At 48.5% G+C, this 19,308-nt stretch overlaps 1 protein-coding gene across 1 annotated transcript; it reads left to right on the top strand.

The window, feature by feature from the left end:
* The first annotated feature begins 458 nt into the window (after positions 1-458).
* On the top strand, positions 459-19,073 carry LOC100979406 (mitotic-spindle organizing protein 2A). The gene is made up of 4 exons (XM_003806895.1): positions 459-536; positions 9,095-9,265; positions 9,902-9,908; positions 18,913-19,073. Exons 1-4 carry the CDS (start codon positions 459-461, stop codon positions 19,071-19,073), a joined length of 417 nt encoding a protein of 138 aa, XP_003806943.1.
* The last annotated feature ends 235 nt before the right edge of the window (positions 19,074-19,308 follow it).

The raw sequence follows: 19,308 nt of genomic DNA, 5'->3' as shown, positions 1-19,308 counted from the left end.
CAAGGCAAAACAATTTTTCTTAGTACAGATCAAAATGGAGTATCTTATGTCTTCCTTTTCTACATAGACACAGTAACAGTCTGATCTCTCTTTCTTTTCCCTACAGGCCTGGAAACAGGAACTGAGACATGCCAGGAAATCTAAGATGTGTTTTTTCTGTGTCCCTCATTCTTTTTTCTCCTCTATGAGCACCACTTCCCTTCGTTAACTAGTTCCCTGTTCACAGGAAAAATAATGGTGTCAACAGCTCCTCTAAATACTCAAGCTGGGTCAGTAGGATCCCTTCTCTTAAACTTAATTCCAAAATCTTGAGGAAGAGCTCCATTGGTCCAGCTTGGGTTGGACCCTACCCACAGTCCAATCAACAACATCCATGAGTGGGGCCATGAGGCTTTCAGTGGCTTGGCTTAAGATGGGCTCTATCTCTAGTCCAGTCAACAGCAGCCACTGGTAGGGCCATGTTGCACAAATATGATGGCTCCTACTATAGCTATGTGGATGCAGAAAGTAAAGGACAGTCTCCAGAGGACAGCTGGGTATGCCAAACAACAGGTGACTTGCTAAGAGCAATGAGAAATAATACCTGCCCTCAAGGAGCTTATAGTTTCACGAGGGATTCAGACCCAGAGACACACAAATACCATTCCTACTCAGAAGAGGCTACTACATTGATATGACTCAGAGACATCCACATAACCAGAGTTTGATAACAGAAGTTACCAGAAGTTGCACCAACTGCTGCCCCAAAGCCATCCTAGGACCTGATGAGCTAATTAGTCACAATTATTATTGATGACAGCACCAATCCACCTGTTTGTGTCACAAGACAGTTATTGCTGGGTGAGGTGGCTCACACCTGTAATCCCAGCATTTTGGAAGGCCAAGGTGGGAGGATCACTTGAGCCCAGGAGGTCAAGACCAGCCTGGGCAACATAATGAGAGCCCATTTCTACTAAAAATAGGAACTAAAAAATTAACCAGGCATGGCTGTGGTGTGCCTGTGCTCCCAGCCCACAAGGTCAAGGCTGCGGTGAGCCACGTTCACGTCACTGCACTCCAGCCTGGGCGACAGAGCAAGACCTTGTCTCAAAAAAAAAAAAAGGATGCTCAAAACTAATAAATTGAAACATTACAGGAGGGTATGCCATGAAAAGTGAAAGCCTCCTTCCTCCTAGTTACTATAAATATTTTGCTTGTTTTTTATTTTAAGGTATAGTCTAGACTTTTTCCATTAAAATTGAATGTTAATTTGAAAGTTTTTGTTTTTTTTTTTTTTGAGACAGAGTTTCACTCTTGTCGCCCAGGCTGGAGTGCAATGGCGCGACCTCGGCTCACCACAACTCACGTCTCCTGGGTTCAAGCGATTCTCCTGCCTCAGCCTCCTGAGTAATTGGGATTACAGGCATGCACCACCACGCCCAGCTAAATTTTGTATTTTTAGTAGAGGTGGGGTTTCTCCATGCTGGTCAGGCTGGTCTCGAACTCCCGACCTCACGTGATCCACCCGCCTTGGCCTCCCAAAGTACTGGGATTACAGGCATGAGCCACCGCGCCCAGTCAGATTTTTTTAAACATTAAAAAAACTCTTATTACTCTAAAAGTCTAAGACTTTTAATGAGAAATTAATATTGAAATATGGCTATTCAAGACCATCGTGATTTTCGTCTTTGACTATTTTTCTTGTTTAGATTAATATGCCTAATACTATCGAATCATTCAAGCAGTCCCAGAATAAAACACTTAGCCATGGCATTTTATTCCCTACCTGCACAGTTGAGCCTTTTGTATTCATGTTTTATTATTTTTTTAAACGATATTCCCAAATGAGGAGTAGTCTGTAGTCTGTGGTCTTAACTTTTGTATATTACCCTTGGAATACTGTAGTATCAGAGTTATGATCAAGTTTTAGGAAAAACTATAAAGCGTCCAGTCTTGTGTTCAAGAATATGTTACAGGGTCAGGCACGGTGGCTCACACCTGTAATCCCAGCACATTGGGAGGCTGAGGCGGGTGGATCACGAGGTCAGGGGATCGAGACCAACCTGGCTAACACAGTGAAACCCCATCTCTGCTAAAAAATACAAAAAAATTAGCTGGGCGTGGTGGCGTGCGCCTGAAGTCCCAGCTACTCTGGAGGCTGAAGCAGGAGAATCGCTGGAACCCGGGAGGCGGAGGTTGCAGTGAGCCAAGATCACACCACTGCACTCCAGCTTGGCGACAGAGCGAGACTCCGTCTCAAAAAGAAAAAAAAAAAAAATTGGCTGGGCGTGGTGGCGGGTGCCTGTAATCCCAGCTACTCGGGAGGCTGAGGCAGGAGAATCGCTTGAACCTGGGAGGTGGAGGTTGCAGTGAGCCAAGATCTCGCCGTTGCACTCCAGCCTTGGAAACAGGAGAGAAACTCCGTCTCAAATAAATAAATAAATAAGTTTGGCATGGAGAATTTTAATTGTTTCTCATTTTTCCTGAAGTGTTCTCGAGCACCCCATTTGAAAGAAAGACTTAGGTAAACATTTCAACAGTAAGACAACAACAAGAATCACAATGGACTTTTTTTTGGGGCAGGGGACAGAGTCTCGCTCTGTCACCCAGGCTGGAGTGCAGTGGCACAATCTCGGCTTACTGCAGCCTCTGCCTCCCAGGCTCAAGCAATCTTCACGCCTCAGCCTCCGAAGTAGCTGGGACTACAGGTATGTGCTACCATGACTGACTTATTTTTTTTATTTTTAGTAGAGACGAGATTTTGCCATGTTGGCCAGGCTGGTCTTGAACTCCTGGCCTCAAGTAATTTGCCTGTCTCAGCCTCTTGAGCCCGGGAGGCGGAGCTTGCAGTAAGCCAAGATCGCACCACTGCACTCCAGCCTGGCCAACAGAGCAAGACTCCGTTTCAAAAAAAAATTCTACCCCAGTATTCCATGTCACACCCTCAACTGTCCTCTATTTAGATATTATTGAAATAGTAGATGATATCATGTATGAAAATGTCATTGTTCCTTTTTGGGGGTGTCTTGAATTTTTCATTTGTTGATTTTTTATTTCTGTAATCAGTATTAATGAAAGTGATAGCAATTAGTAATAAAGTTTCAAATACATTAAAAAGTAGAGTCTAGAAAAATGAACCCCAAGTTCCAACAATTACCAACTCATAATCAGTCATATTTCACTCTTATCCCTTTTCCCAAAAAGGATTATTTTGGAAATGCCAGACATCTGTTATCTCATTTTTAAATATTTCAGTATATCTCAAGAAGATAAGGGCTTTCTTTAAAAACATAGCCATAGTAATATGACATTGAAAAAATAAATAACAGTAATTTTTCAAAATCATCAAATATGCAGTGTTTGTTTAAATTTCTTCATTTAAAAAGTTGACTTGTTTTGGGTGGGCGCAGTGGCTCATGCCTGTAGTCCCAGCACTTTGGGAGGCCGAGGCGGGTGGATCACGAGGTCGGGAGCTCGAGACCAGCCTGGCCAACGTGGTAAAACCCCATCTCTACTAAAAATACAAAAATTACCCAGGCGTGGTGGTGGGTGCCTATAATTCCAGCTGCCCAGGAGGATGAAGGAGAAGAATCGCTTGAGCCCAGGAGGCAGAGGTTGCAGTGAGCCGAGGTCACACTATTGCACTCCAGCCTAGGCAACAGAGCAAGACTTCGTCTCAAAAAAAAAAAAAAAAAGTTGACTTGTTTCATAGAAGCCAAAACAAAGTCTGCACCTGGCATTTGGATAGCACACTTCATAAATCTCTTTTAATCTATAGGCTCTTTCTCCCTCCTTTTTTCCTATTTGCAATTTGTTTGTGGAAGAAACAGAGCATTTGTCCTGTCTTGCTCAAACATTTTAACTGGCTTCTAGTGTTTTTCTAGCTGGACAAAGTTGGAAGTTGACAAATCGTTTCTGTGCTATTGGTCCAGTATGCTTTGTGGGAAAAAACGATTTAGGGATTGATGTAAAACATAGGTATGTGAGGACTAAACTCTTATTTTTTATTTTTATTTTTTGAGATGAAGTCTTGCTCTGTTGCACAGGCTGGAGGGCAGTGGCGCGATCTCAGCTCACTGCAAGCTCCACCTCTCGGGTTCACGCCATTCTCCTGCCTCAGCCTCCTGAGTAACTGGGACTACAGGCGCCCGCTGCCACGCCAGGCTAATTTTTTTGTATTTTTAGTAGAGACGGGGTTTCACCGTGTTAGCCAGGATGGTCTCAATCTCCTGACCTCGTGATCCGCCCACCTCGGCCTCCCAAAGTTCTGGGATTACATGCGTGAGCCACCGCAATATATACATATATATGTTGGGATTACAGGCGTGAGCCACCACACCCAGCCTGTTTTCCTTCTTATATTCATGTCTGGCCACTGGGGCTGCAATCCAGCATTTCTTTAGCCTCAGTTGTCTGGTATTGGATTAGGTTCTAGAAGGTTCATATAACTATTAATAGCAATAGTTTTTTTCCTTCCAGAGACATATTTATTCCTCATGCAAAAATACAGAACTAGTCAGTAAATAAGGTAAAATCTTGAAAGAATTTTGGATAAGAGATTTCCCATAAAAATGTTTACTTTTAACCTTTTTTCTTTTGTTGTTGTTGTTCAATGAATGAGTTATTTTTAAACCACTATCAGTTTGTTAGCATGTTACAATTAATGAAAGAGGTTCCAATGCAAAATATTTTAATAGGTTGTCAAATATACAGTTATTCGAATTATCTATCACTTATAAAAATCGGTACATCACATTATTCTATAAAATAAAAACACAAATCGCACATTGACAACAACCCCTGCAGCCCAAGAATATCCTGCCGAGAGTACAAATTACAAACACATTTTTTAAAACTCTGATATGGGCCCAGCACTTTGGGAGGCCAAGGCGGGCAGATCACGAGGTCAGGAGATCGGGACCATCCTAGCTAACACGGTGAAACCCCGTCTCCACTAAAAATATAAAAAATTAGCCGGTGGTGGTGGCGGGTGCCTGTAGTCCCAGCTACTTGGGAGGCTGAGGCAGGAGAATGGTGTGAACCCAGGAGGCGGAGCTTGCAGTGAGCCGAGATTGCACCACTGTACTCCGGCGAGACTCTGTCTCAAAAAATAAAATAAAATAAAATATTTAAAAAAATAAAACCCTGATATGGTTTGGCTCTGTCCTCACCCAAATCTCTTCTCCAGTTGTAATCCATATAATCCCCATGTGTTGAGAGCGGGACCTAGTGGGAGGTGATTAGATTATAGGGGTGTTTCCCCCATACTGTTCTCATAATAGTGAGTGAGTGCTCACAAGATCTGATGATTTTATAAGGGGCTCTTCTCCCTTAGCTCATTCATTCTCTCTCGTCTGCCACCATGTAAGATGTGCCTCTTCTTCCACCATGACTGTAAGTTTCCTAAGGCCTCCCCAGCCTTGTGGAACTGTGAGTCAATTAAATTGCTTTTCTTTATAAATTACCCAGTCTGGGGTCTTTATAGCAATGTGAAAACTAATACAAACCCTAAAGACAAATGCATTTAAACCAAAGTAACTGTGACTAGACTAAATGCATTCATTCATCAAGTACAATAGAAAAATTTAGCACTGCTGCTTATAGTCACTAATAACACAACTTTAGGTGCAATTTCACATGCTTTCATAAATCTTCCAGTACAGTTCCCACAGTAAAGAGACATGGTGCACGCCATTTTCATTTATTTGTAGGTGCATCACACACCATACTTAAGACTATTTCACTTCACAAACTGTTTATATATATCATAACTGAACACCAGGTTAAAAAATTAACCTCAATGATGACAAAACTTAAAAATGAAAGAAAATTCCTGAAAACATATGCCGATTTAATTGCCTAAATACTATTTCCACTTAGAAGCTGTTAGAATAAGTAATGAGAATTGAAATATTAACTCAAAAAAAGATAGAGGCTCCAAACTGTCCTAAAATATTAACACATTTTTAAAGTAATAATATAATCACTCCATAAATCAAAAGTAACTTCCTATTCTTTGCCAAATTTAAAACACCAGTGATTTGAAGAGAAGACTGGGGCCTAAAATCGTGCTAAATTGTAAAATACAGGAAAGAGTGTGCAGCTAATTAGCTTGTGAATATGTAATATAATCGCTTTCACAGGATTGTTGTGTTAAATGCTACTTTTTTTATTTATGTATGTATGTATTTATTATTTATTTGAGACGGAGTCTCACTCTGTTGCCCAGGCTAGAGTGCAGTGGCACGATCTCGGCTCACTGCAACCTCTGCCTCCTGAGTTCAAGTGATTCTCCTACCTCAGCCTCCTGAGTAGCTGGGACTACAGGTGCCTGCCACCACACCCAGCTAACTTTTGTATTTTTGGCAGAGACTGAGTTTCACCATGTTGGCCAGGCTGGTCTCGAACTCCTGACCTCAAGTGATCTGCCCACCTCAGTCTCCTGGGATTACAGGGAGCCACCACACCCAGTCGTGTTAAACACTACTTTAAATGGATAGTCTAGGCCAGGCACGGTGGCTCAAGCCTGCAATCCCAGCACTTTGGGAGGCCGAGGCGGGTGGATCACGAGGTCAGGAGATGGAGACCATCCTGGCTAACACGTTGAAACCCCCTCTCTACTAAAAATACAAAAAAAAAAAAAAAAAATTGCCCGGGCGTGCTGGCAGGAGCCTGTGGTCCCAGCTACTCAGGAGGCTAAGGCAGGAGAATGTCGTGAACCCAGGAGGTGGAGCTTGCAGTGAGCCGAGATTGCAGCACTGCACTCCAGCCTGGGTGACAGAGTGAGAAATAAATAAATGAACAGTCTAAATAAACATACCTTTACCAGCAAGGAAAATGAAAATTAAGGCTTTTTTACACTATCTTCAACTATTAATACTACCCAAACTTAAAAGTCAAATACAGGTTACAAACCTGCAAAATATTACTTCTAACATCTCTAACATATTGTTAGTTGCTTCCTCTCAACTCCATACTTACGTTATATAGATGCGCATTTTTCTATATCTCTATCTTAATTAAGCCCCCATCCCACCCCAACTAGACAGAATGCCAAAAATGGTTAGGGCCTTATCTGATTGGTTCACAACTGTATACTGGGAAGCTAAAAAATGCTTGGCACATGCTATAAATTAAATAAATATTTTTGAATGAACTAAGAACCCTGGCCTTCAAAGGCAACCCAAATTGTTTTCCCAAAGCATTAATAGATCATTGTTACCTCTTTAACCAGATTGACTATTATTATTATTATTATTTTGAGACAGAGTCTCACTCTGTTGCCCAGGCTGGAGTGCAGTGGCACGATCTCGGCTCACTGCAATCTCTGACTCCTGGGTTCAAGTGATTCTCCTGCCTCAGCCTCTCAAGTAGCATGTAATCACAGGCACATGCCACCACACCTGGCTAATTTTTGTATTTTTAGTAGAGAGGGGGTTTTGCCACGTTGGCCAGGCTGGTCTCAAACCCCTGACCTTAGGTGATGTGCCTGCCCTGGCCTCCCAAAGTGCTGGGATCACAGGCATGAGCCACTGCGCCTGGCCAGATTGACAATTATTAAGAAGAAATTGATGCCTTGTAGGCTATGAAAACATCATAGGATGTAATAGAAAGGATAACTGAGGCCAGGTGCAGTGACTCATGCCTGTAATCCCAGCACTTTGGGAGGCTGACGCAGGCTGGTTGCTTGAGCACAGAGCCTGGGTAACAATGGTGAAACCCTATCTCTACAAAAAAATTACAGAAATTATCCCAGCATGGTAACCCACGCGCCTGTGGTCCCAGCTAGTTGGGAGTCTGAGGTGGGAGGACTGCTTGAAACCAGGAGGGAGAGGTTGCAGTAAGCCAAGATCGCATGCCATTGAAATCCAGCCTGGGTGACAGAGCGGAACTCTGTCTTAGAAAAAAAAAAAAAATCAATGAATGTAAATACTTTATTAAACTATTATACAATTTAAATTTTTATTAGAGAAATGTATTATTCACATCCACAACTTCTTTTTTTTATTTTTTGAGATGGAGTCTTGCTCTGTCACCCAGGCTAGAGTGCAGTGGCACGATCTCAGTTCACTGCAACCTCCGCCTCCTGGGTTCAACCGATTCTCCTGCCTCAGCCTCCAGAGTAGCTAGGATTACAGGTGCCCGCCACTGCGACTGGCTAATTTTTGTATTTTTTGTAGAAATGGGGTTTCACCATCTTGGCCAGGCTAGTCTTGAACTCATGACCTTGTGATCCACCTGCCTCTGCCTCCCAAAGCACAACTTCTTAAAGTCCTTTTTAAATGAGTATATTCCATAATAAATATGCTAAAATTATTACTTATGTTTCATAGGGGGAAAAAAACTACGAGAATCCTATTAACCCAAGCTATATCCTTATTATGCTTATTTCTTAAGCATTTGCATGTTCAGATATGCTTGGTGAATACTGATCATTCATACCAATAGTGGTAAATTTCAGCATAATCTTTTTTTTTTTTTTTTTTTTGAGATGGAGTCTTGCTCTGTCACCCAGGCTAGAGTGCAATGGCATGATCTCGGCTCACTGCAACCTCCGCCTCCTGGGTTCAAGCGATTCTCTTGCCTCAGCCTCTTGAGTAACTGGGACTACAGGCGCCCGCCACCACACCAGGTTAATTTTTAAAATATTTTTAGTAGAGACGGGGTTTCACCATGTTGGTCAGGCTGGTCTCGAACTCCTGACCTCGTGATCCGCCCACCTCAGCCTCCCAAAGTGCTGGGATTAGAGGCACAGCTCACTGCAACCTGAAACTCCTGGGCTCATGTGATCTTCCTGCCTCAGCCTCCCAAGTAGCTGCAATGCAATGGCATGATCATGGCTCACTGCAGCCTCAATCTGGGCTGAAGTGATCCTCCCACCTCAGCCTCCTTAGTAGCTGAGACTACAAGTGCATGCCATCATGCCCAGCTAATTGTGTGTGTGTGTGTGTGTGTGTGTGTGTGTGTGTGTGTGTGTAGAGATGAGGTGTTGCTGTGTTCCCTAGGCTGGTCTCAAACTCCTAGGCTCAAGCGATCCTCCCGCCTCAGCCTCCCAAAATGCTAGGATTGCAGACATGAGTCACTGTGTCTGACTAGCAATTCCCATGTTTTATAGAAACACCATTCTCATGCAGCCCACAGCGGCCAGCTTCAGAGCCAAGTGAAGTTGAACGTGGCCCCCGTGGCCGTCTTCCAGATGCTCAAGTCGATGTGTGCCGGGCAGAGGATGGCGAGCGAGCCCCAGGACTCTGCGGCTGTGTCTCTGCACACGACGAGTGTGCCCGAAGTCAGAGCCGGGCCCGTTGTCCCTGCCCCAGTGGTCGGGGGGCGGGGCGGAGAGGGGCAGGTGCAGCACAGCGGCAGCATGGCCCGGAGTGACCACGCCTGTCTGTTGGTCTCAGCCCAGCAGCTACAGGGCCCATCCGTGGGCTCTGCTCCCTGGCTTCGCTGTTATCCTTAGGAGGCATGTCCAGGCCAGGTGGATGCAGAGTGCGTGCCCCACGGTGCTCCAGGTGGGCTAGGGCTCCTCCTCCTCAGCCTCTCCCCACCTCTTCACTCATGCCTCCATTCCACAAAGTCAGGAATCAAGACGACTTTGGGCTAAGCGCAGGGGCTCATGCCTCTAATCCAAGCACTTTGGGAGGCCAAGGGGGGAAGGTCGTTTGAGGCCATGAGTTTGAGACCAGTCTGGATGACAGAGTGAGACCCTGTCTGTAAAAAAAAAAAAAAAAAAAAAAAGATTTTTTTTTTTTTTTGAAACGGAGTCTCGCTTTGTCGCCAGGCTGGAGTGCAGTGGTGCTATCTCGGCTCACTGCAACCTCCGCCTCCCGAGTTCAAGTGATTCTCCTGCCTCAGCCTCCCAAGTAGCTGGGACTACAGGCATGCGCCACCAAGCCCAGCTAATTTTTTTGTACTTTAGCAGCGACGGGGTTTCATCATGTTGGCCAGGATGGTCTCGATATCTTGACCTCATGATCTGCTCACCTCGGCCTCCCAAGGTGCTGGGATTACAGGTGTGAGCCACCACACCCAGCACCCCCAAAAATATTTTTAAAAGACAGTTTTGGGCCAGGAGCAGTGGCTCACACCTGTAATCCCAGTACTTTGGGAGGCTGAGGCAGGCGTATCATTTCAGGTCAAGAGTTTGAGACTGGCCTGGCCAAAATGGTAAAACCCTATCTTTACTAAAAATACAAAAATTAGCTGGGTGTGGTGGCACACGCCTATAATCCCAGCTACTCTGGAGGCTGAGGCAAGAGAATCAGTTGAATCCAGGAGGCGGAGGTTGCAGTGAGCTAAGATCACACCATTACACTCCAGCCTGGGTGACAGTGAGACTCCTCTCGAAAAAAAACAACAGCACAGTTTTGATCCTGTCTTGTGGCATTACAGCCTCCAGGAAAGTGCCGAGGGAGCAGGGCAGGCAGAAGTCTTCCTGCCACCCCCTGCCTGTACCCCACTTGGGCCCAGGTCCTATGCAGGGGCTTGGCCAGCCCTGGCCAGCTTCCCTCTGAGGATTGCAGGACAGGAGTCAGAGGCAGAACTCCCAGGGTACAGAGGCCTGCGGGGCCTGAAGGGCCTCCTCTCTCCAGCATGGTGACTGGGGCTGAGCAGATGCTGAGGCTGAGAGTGTGTCATGGTGGAGCCTCAGTCCCTGCTTTCCTCCCCACATGTTGCTTCTGCTCCTGATGGCTCCCTCTGAAATGCAGCAAAACCTCCCAGGCCACTGGAAGGAGGCCCAGAGCTGGCTCCCCACCTGGAAGCATGAGGACACCCACACAGGCATCCTGAGAAGGGGCGGAGAGCCGGCTGCCCCCATGGGGGCAGGGCCTGGGCACCCAGTCCCCCTGCCCTGAGAGGCCCCAGGCACCTGCGCAGAGGCCTCACTGACCCCGCACTCTGTCTGCTCTCTTTGCGTCTCTCTCTGACCTCCAGAGGCCTCCTTTCTCTCTGCCAGGAACAATAACCCCACTGCGAACCCCTCTTTTCCTTGGGCCCTTGGCCTGCGGCCTCTCCGGTTCTGCCCCACAGCCTGGCTGCCACACACTCACCTTTCTCTCCAGCCCCTACCCCACCCCATTCCCTCCACCTCTCTTGCTGCCTGTTCTTTCTCAGGTCGTGGTTATTGGCTTATCTCTGGTGGTTGGTGCTCTCCCTTGTTTCCATGGAAAGTGCCCGGCCCCAGGAGGCAGGAAAACCTGTAAGCTGCAAGGGCAGGACCATGTAGGCCAATGCTGCCCTGTGGCTTAGCGACAGGGCACGATTTCTGGCTCTGTTTATTAGAGACATGGTATGGCCCACAGTTGGGCTGGCATCTGGGGACAGGATCAACATCCCACACCCCAGAGGCGAACTGTGGTGAGTGAGACTTGTGGCCTGTAAAGAATTCCACCCACCCCAAGGGAGGACAGCAGGCTGAGGGGTGATGTGCTGTGCTGGAGAGCACAGCCCCAGGCGTGACAAACACCTCGCCTCTTAGAAGCTGTCCCCTACCCGGACAGGAAGTCTGGAGGCTGAAACAGAGGCTCCCACCTTCTCCGAGCCTCCTGGGCAGCACCACACAGATGCCGTGTGCTGGTCCCGTGGCCACACTCCAGCACTCAGCCCCTTTGCCCGCCTCACTCCTGAGTTGGGGCCACCTTCCAGGTGTCACCAGGTGTGATGAAACCAGGGGCCCAGAGCCAGGGGCCTGTGAGAGCCCAAGGGGCTCTGGTTGCACCTCCTGTACGCTCCTCCCCACAGCGCCCACCTCACTGCCAACCAGAGCTCAGGCCCAAGGGAGGGTGAGGAGGGGCTGAGGGACAGGCTGGGGTAGGGTGCACGGACTGCAGGCTGAGATGAGCAATTGAAGGGCAGGTTTCCACAGGGAGGAAGAAACTGGGAACAGAGTCCTTGTCATTCTAAGGGATGTTGCCACTCACCCAGGGATTCTGGGTGCCGGGCCCGGCTGTCAGTGCAGAGGGTGTGGCAGTGAAGTGAGATGGTCCCACTCGTTCCAATGAGAGGTGGCGAGAAAAACCTTCAGTGATGGAGGTAGGAGGAGGCTTCTGAGCAGGAGAGCAGTAAGGGTTACACAGGGCGGGACAGGAGGGGTCAGCAGGGCCCCGAAGGTGTGAGCTGGTGTGGTGGGAGGGGGTGGGCGAGGCAGAGTGCCGTCCAGGCGCTGGTGGGCCCAGGGCAGGAGGAGGGAGGTGGCAGGACATAGTCAAGATGTATTCGGGGGCCAGGCGCAGTGGCTCATGCCTGTAATCCCAGCAATTTGGGAGACCAAGGCGAGCGGATGGCCTGAGATCCAGAATTAGAGACCAGCCTCGCCAACATGGCAAAACCCCATCTCTACAAAAAAAAAAAAAAATTAGCCAGGTGTTGTGGCATATGCCTATAATCCCAGCCACTCAGGAGGCTGAGGCATGAGAATCACTTGAACCTGGGAGGCAGAGGTTGCAGTGAGGTGAGATCACGCCACTGCACTCCAGCCTGGGAGACAGAGTGAGACTCCATCTCAAGAAAAAAAAAAAAAGATGTATGCGGGGGTCGTGGTGCTGGGAACACGGGCATAAAGGGGCCAGGAGGATCAGGGGTGCCGTGTGGGTGAACGGGGGCTCCGAGAGAAGTGAGAGGATACCCAAAACACGAGGACTGGAGCGGCCTGGCATGCTGGGCCCCTCAGGGTCTTTGCTCTTCGAGGGCTCTGTCCTGTAGGCTGGGCGGCAGAAGGCCAGGATATGAGGGCACAGAGGCCCTGGGGGGATGCCCCGTGGGGATAGAGGGAAACCTGGGGAGAAGGTGGAGGGGAGTGGGGCAGAGGTGGGTCCACACCAGGAGTGTGCTGCGGAGTGAGAGGCAGAGCCCGCAGATGGGATACCGAGAGCTCTCTGAGGCCCGCGTGTTGCAGGATCCAAACACACGGAGCTCCAGCTGCCCCAGTAATGGCAGAATCTGGGGTGGAGAACATAAGGGGGGGTTGTCAGAGTGATCCAGCTGGTGGGCATGGAGGCCATAGATTTCACACAGGACTTGGGTGTGGAGTTCTCCAGGCCGCGGGCCAGGCCCACTCGAGCCTGCCTCTGTGAACTGCAGCAGGCGCCCCAACCTCTCTGGATGCCTGTCCCCCAGCCATCCAGACGGCCTGCGGGGACCACCACCACCAGGCTCACTCATACCCACAGGGAGGGGAAACAGAAGACCCCAGAACAGACGGGCAATGCTTGTTGTGGTGAGGGTCTGGAGTCATTGAGGGAAAACTAAATTCAGTCAAGTGGTCTCTAAGTTTAGGGAAACTACACATTTTTTAAAGTTGTCCAGAGCATGTAAGATGACGTTTGGTATGTGGAAGCCATGAGTCTCACATGAGCTGTGCTGCCTGATACGGGAACCGCGAGCTACATATGGCTGGTATGGTCACTGCACTGCGTGTGTTATGCACAGCAGGTGCCAAAGGACTGGTACAAAAGTGAATACAGGGCGTGGTAGCTCACGGCTATAATCCCAACACTGGGAGGCAGAGGCAGGAGGATCACTTGAGGCCAGGAGTTCGAGACCAGCCTGGGCAACATAGCGAGATCCAGTGTCTACAAACAAAAGAACAGAAGTGAATGCAAGGCCAGGCACAGAGGCTCATACCTGTAATTTCAGCACTTTGGGAGGCTAAGGTGGGTGGATCACTTGAGTCCAGGAGTTTGAGACCGGCCTAGGCAATATGGTGAGATCCCATCTCTATTTAAATAAAAAGGAAAAAAAAAGTGATTGCAACATTTCATGAAAAACTTATGCACTGATTACATGTTGAAATGATAATATGTTGGATATTTTGGGTTAATTAAAATATATTATTTGAATTCTAATTCCACATTTTCTTTTACTTTAGTGGTTACCAGAAAATTTAAAATTGTGGCTGGGTGCGGTGGCTCATTCCTGTAATCCCAGCACTTTGGGAGGCTGAGGCGGGTGGATCACCTGAGATTGGAAGTTCGAGACTAGCCTTACTAACATGGCGAAACCCCATCTCTACTAAAAATACAAAATTAGCCGGGCATGGTGGCACATGCCTGTAGTCCCAGCTACTTGGGAAGGTGAAGTAGGAGAATCGCTTGAGCCTGGGAGGTGGAGGTTGCAGTGAGCAGAGATTGCACCATTGCACTCCAGCCTGGACAACAAAAGCGAAAGTCCATCTCAAAAAAAAAATTGCATGTGTGGCTCATGCCCCTGACTTGGGTTTGCTGAAGGCATGTCATGAATGTGTTGGAGCAGCACTGTCCGACAGGAGTATTAGGCGAGCCACAGACTAAAGAGCCTGCTATGCTGCCCCTGCCCCTGCCAGTGAGACACCACTGCTGATGCCACCTGCCCTGGCTGCGGCTACTTCTCAAGCAGGGCCAGTGGTGGTTTCCTTCCCTCTCAGTTCTCTCACGTCACCTCTGCCCGTTTTCCTTCCTAACACAAATGTTGGTCAGCCCATGTTGCCGCAAGTTCGCGCTGCCACTACGAAACAAGAAAGGCCACCCTTGGGGACCAGCAGAAGGGACACATCTTCATTCCCCAACCAGCTCTGCCCAGATGGGAAATGGTGGGGAGTTGGGCTCACATAGGCCGCACCAAAGGTAAATGGCAGAGGGCGTCCCAGCTTGGTCTGGCCCACTCCGCAGCTTCAGGGATTCCCCAGATCATGAGAGGCTGACAGGCTGCTGCATTTTGAGATTTGCTTCGTTAGGGGCTCACAAAATGCCGAGTGGTCACCAGCTGGTTTCAGAGTAGCAGGAGCACTGACCTTGAAGAGAATGAGCCAGGCTGTTTTTGGTTTTGTTGTTGTTTTATTTTTGTATTTTTAAGTTTTGTTAATCTAATTTTTTTTTTAAGAGGTAGCCTCCCTCTGCCACCCAAGCTGCAGTGCAGTGGTGCAATCATGGCTCACTGCAGCCTTAGACTCCTGGGCTCAAGTGATCCTCCCACCTCAGCCTCCTGAGTAGCTGGGACTACAAGTGCAGGCCACCACACCCAGCTTTTGTTTGTTTTTTGGGTTTGTTTTTTTTTTAGAGATAGGGTCTCACTTTTTTGCCCAGACTGGTCTCGAACTCTTGGCCTCAAGGGATCCTCCTGCCTCAGCCTCCCAAAGCACTGGGATTATAGCATGAAGTCTGTTTTAACATTCACTGGTCATTGACTATTTTTGGTGCATAGGAGGACCCTCCAGGGACCAGGCCTGGGGACATCAGTCACCCCACCCTCCCACCCCAACTTGCAGTAACACTTGGTTCAACCCCACTGTCCAACCCATCTGACTCAGTAGCCCCTCCCAAGGGAGCAGAGCTAAAAAAAAAAGCTGGTTTTCCCACTGCAAGATGCTGCAGGTCGTTCTCTTCTGGGCCTCCTCGTCCTTCATAAAGTGAGGAGGCCTGAACAGGGCTCCTCACTAACCCCAAGAGCACATGATTCCTGAAGGGTTCCAGAATTGTTTTCTTAATATCCATTATGGCTTAAAGTTATGTTAAGGGTTTGTCAGCCCTGTCAGATTTAAAGGTAAGCATTATTAGTCAGGTGTGGCCACATGCTTGTAGTCCCACTACTCTGGAGGCTGAGGCAGGAGGATTGCTTGAGGCCATGAGTTCAAGGCTGCACTGAGCTGTGATTGCATCACTGCACTCCAGCTCAGGTGACAGAGCAAGACTCAGTCTCTAAAAACCAAAAAAATTTTTTAAAAAATTTCAAAACCCTTACTTCCTCCTTTCTGCTTCCCTCTCATCCTTGTTTCCAGAAGGGACCGAGTCATTACTGAGGGGAAGAGAGGAAGCTCAGATGGTGCCAAGCTGAAGGGAAGCCAGCTCTGAGTCAGGCCCAGGTCTGCAGACTGCCCTGCCGTGTGCTGTGGGGAGCTGGACATTAGTCACCCTGAGAGCACGGGGACACCTAAACACTGCGGCTACAGACGCTCTGACTCTGTCTGGCCTGGCCCGCAGAGGGACTGTGGCGTCAGAGGAGGATGCTGGCCCATTGTGGGAGCTGCTGCAGGGTGGTGGGGCTCATCTGCTCATGGGAGACGGGGTCCTTCCCCCGACCAGTCAGTGGAGACTAAAATAATGGCAGTTTGTACCAAAGGAAATGCGAGGTGGCCATTCTCTGCTTTGTGCCTTTTCCACGAGTCACTGGTAGACTGAGGTGGCCAAACTTCACCCACCACATGCTTCTGGCTGCACCCCTCCTTGGTTCTGGGCAACCCTGACTCCGTCTTTCTTGAGTTGAGTGTGCCAAGCTGACAGAGTTCCAAGCGTGACACCACCATAACCTTCACCACCCACCAAGCAGCAAAGATCTCATTCTCTGAGGAAGAACTCCCCAGAAACTCTCACAAGGAGGGCCATCCTATCCCTGCAGGGATTTGGGGAGAATTTTCTTTTCAGTATTGGCGTGGAAAGGGAGCTGGAGTGGCCTCTGGAGTAGCCAAGATCCATGGCGTCTCAGACACAGGAGCCTCCACTTGTTCAAGATGACAAATGGTGAAACGGAAATGTCCTCATGGATCCCTAAAACACCTGGTTGCATCTTTTCTTCAAGAGCGCAGTTTCCAATTGCAGGCGATTTGACTAAACTTGGTAAGAGGCCAGGGAAGAACCAGGATTGAGGCTGAGTGTTCTGTTGGCTGAACCGTCATCTGGTCTCACCCCAAAAGTGGTGGCAGGAGAGCTCCCGCAAGGGACTGCCCCAGACCTTACACTTGGGTGACTGAGAGCCAGTTGGGATGAGAGCCAGTTGGAATTCCAAAGGAAGAAGCACTTAATGTGAGGGTGGTCAGTCCAAAGCATGTGTTAGGGGAACTTCCATACACACAAGGCTGCAGTATGGCCTCACGAAGGACGGCAAGGAAGGAGGTTCTGCCTAGGCATGCTGCAGTGAGGGGGTGGAGTGTGGAGTTTATATAAGGGTGCAAGGAATTTGGCTGGGGCGGGGCCAGTTTCCACATGCTTAGCAACATGTCAGATCTTTTACTGTTTCAGGCAACAAACAACATGTTTATCAGTGTCTGGTAAGAAGCAAGGCCCCAGCTAGGGTTTGAGCCTGCAGGGGGAACATACAGCTGACCAGGTCACAGAGCAGTCAAGGCACACTCTTGGTCAGGACAAAGCTGGGGGGACAAAATGGGGGACCCAACACTGTGAGTCAAGCAGGGGACACATGCCCTGGTTAGAGCCCATGGGGCAGACTCTACCAGGCCAGAGCAAAGGAGAGCCCTGGCCAAGGTACTCCACATGGGGGACTGTGACCCCATGGGCAAGCCTTCTACCCAAGCACATTTGTCCTCTGGAGGGTCCTCTCGGTCTTGCTGATGCTGACAACACCAAGTCCAGGGAAATCCATCCCGTTAAAATAAAGCTCTGGCCCAAGTGTGGTTGCAGATCTTTCTATCTTCACAAAAAGGAGTAAGCAAATTACAAATCGAGGGAAATCTGAACCAGTGGTCTTCATCTGGGATTCTCTGGTGGTTAGAAGGAAAGTCTCAAGCATTCAGACCACGGGAGGAACCCAGTCATGGAATCCAGTAGCTAAACTCCAGAGCGAGAGGCTTTATTGAGGGATCTGGCCAGCAGCCCGCAATGCAACGGGGCTCTCTCTTTGCTCCTAGGTGGATTGGCAGGTTGAGAAATAATAGACACACACAAGATAGTGAAAGCTGGGTCCGGGGGGTCACTGCCTTCTGGTCCCGTGGTGCCAACAATGCACTGGATATACCAGCATTTACTATTAAGTTTAGTGAGGGCGGGGGTAGGTTAGTGAGGGATTTAGGGTCATTTGATTATGAGGTGAGATGGTCACATGGGGATGAAGTAATTCTTTAACATAACATTTGTATGTAGAAGTACAGTACATTTGTATGTAGAAGTACAGTATACAAAGATAAGAATTTACAATATAGTGTGTGCATCAGTAATTTCTAACAGAGTCTTAGAACAGAAACACAGTCTTTCCATAACCTATGATTAGCAAGATATTAATCAGCAGTAACAATTGCAACAAAAGCTAGTTACAAACAATCCATGGAAACAGGACATGAAGCTAGACAACTGGTTAGACCAGAAATTCTCAGAAGGGAGTATGCCTTCACCCTAAAGAGGCCTAGAAGAGCCGTGGCAAGATGAGGGCGTTTGTAGCCCTATTTTATCCATATGGACAGGCGCCCCCCATGCATCCGTTTATAGGCTCTCCACAAGGGTCGCATTCCATTCCCAGAGCTATGAATATCTGCTTTTCTGGGATAGGAATCTTGGTGATGTGAAACCTCCCTGACTGCACGTCCATTCATAGGCTCTCTGCAGGTGGAAGGACATCACGCGCTGTTGGCTCGTTCTGGCAGTCCAAGCTGGCATTGTCTTTACACAATCCTGCATGCAATTTTGTATTTACAATAATCAGGGGCATTTCATCTTTTATTCCATAGCAATAGTTTCAGGGTGTCTCCCTACAAGCCTTGACCACTGTTTGCAGAATACTCGGGTAGGTAGGAAACAATGTGAGAGCTTCCAAAATCAAAATCAGAAACCCAATTCCAGTACTTGGTGACTGGAGTGTTTCCTGCCTGTCACCATCTAAGGCAGCTCACATGTACAGTTCAGCGTGAACACACCTGGAGGATGAAGTGGCAAGTCCCTGCTGCTGCTGCTGCTGCTTGGCGCCATCAGGGCAGACCAGGTTCCTTGTCCAGGCCAAGTATGGACCAGCCATGCTTACCCTTCCCTAAATGGACCCGTGGCCAAGGGCTTCTGGGGCATGACCTGCCTTTGGCAGTTCTGAGCCTCAGGACTCGGGACTGATACAGGGCTTTCAGCTTGAAGTGGCTTTGAGGGAAATGCGCAGACACAAATGTTGCTCAAGGAGCACACTTCAGTAGGTGCTGCAGTTATGGGGCTCGTCCGTTCCTATTGGCTGTGCTTTGTGTCTCCTCAGGGAGAAACAAAGACAGCACCTCCCTCGGGAGAGTGCCAGCCCTGTTGGAATGCAGCGGCCACAAAGGATCCAGCCAGAGGACACCCCGCCAGCCCAGCGCTACCAGGCTGCCCGAGTGGGGTGGGCCTGGAAGAAGGCAGCAGGTGCGGGGCAGCACCTAGGATGGGCCAGAGACTTGTCACACCACTGTCCCCAGCAAAGGCTACGTGTTGTCTCCTTCAGTTGATAATAAGTCTTTCTGAGATGCAGAGGGTCCAGGTCATATGTTCTCTACCAGTTTTTGATGATATTATGGCACAAACTTAGAATGAGGTTTTTATGCAGGTCCTGGTTGTGCCACAGCTGAACTAACCAGGTCACTTCACCTTGAGTCAACTTTCTGGAGCTGACTTTGGT

Source organism: Pan paniscus, chromosome 23 (assembly GCF_029289425.2).
Source record: "Pan paniscus chromosome 23, NHGRI_mPanPan1-v2.0_pri, whole genome shotgun sequence".
NCBI lineage: Eukaryota > Metazoa > Chordata > Mammalia > Primates > Hominidae > Pan > Pan paniscus.
The sequence above is the reverse complement of the archived record's forward strand: the minus strand, read 5'-3'. Positions and strand labels throughout refer to the sequence as shown.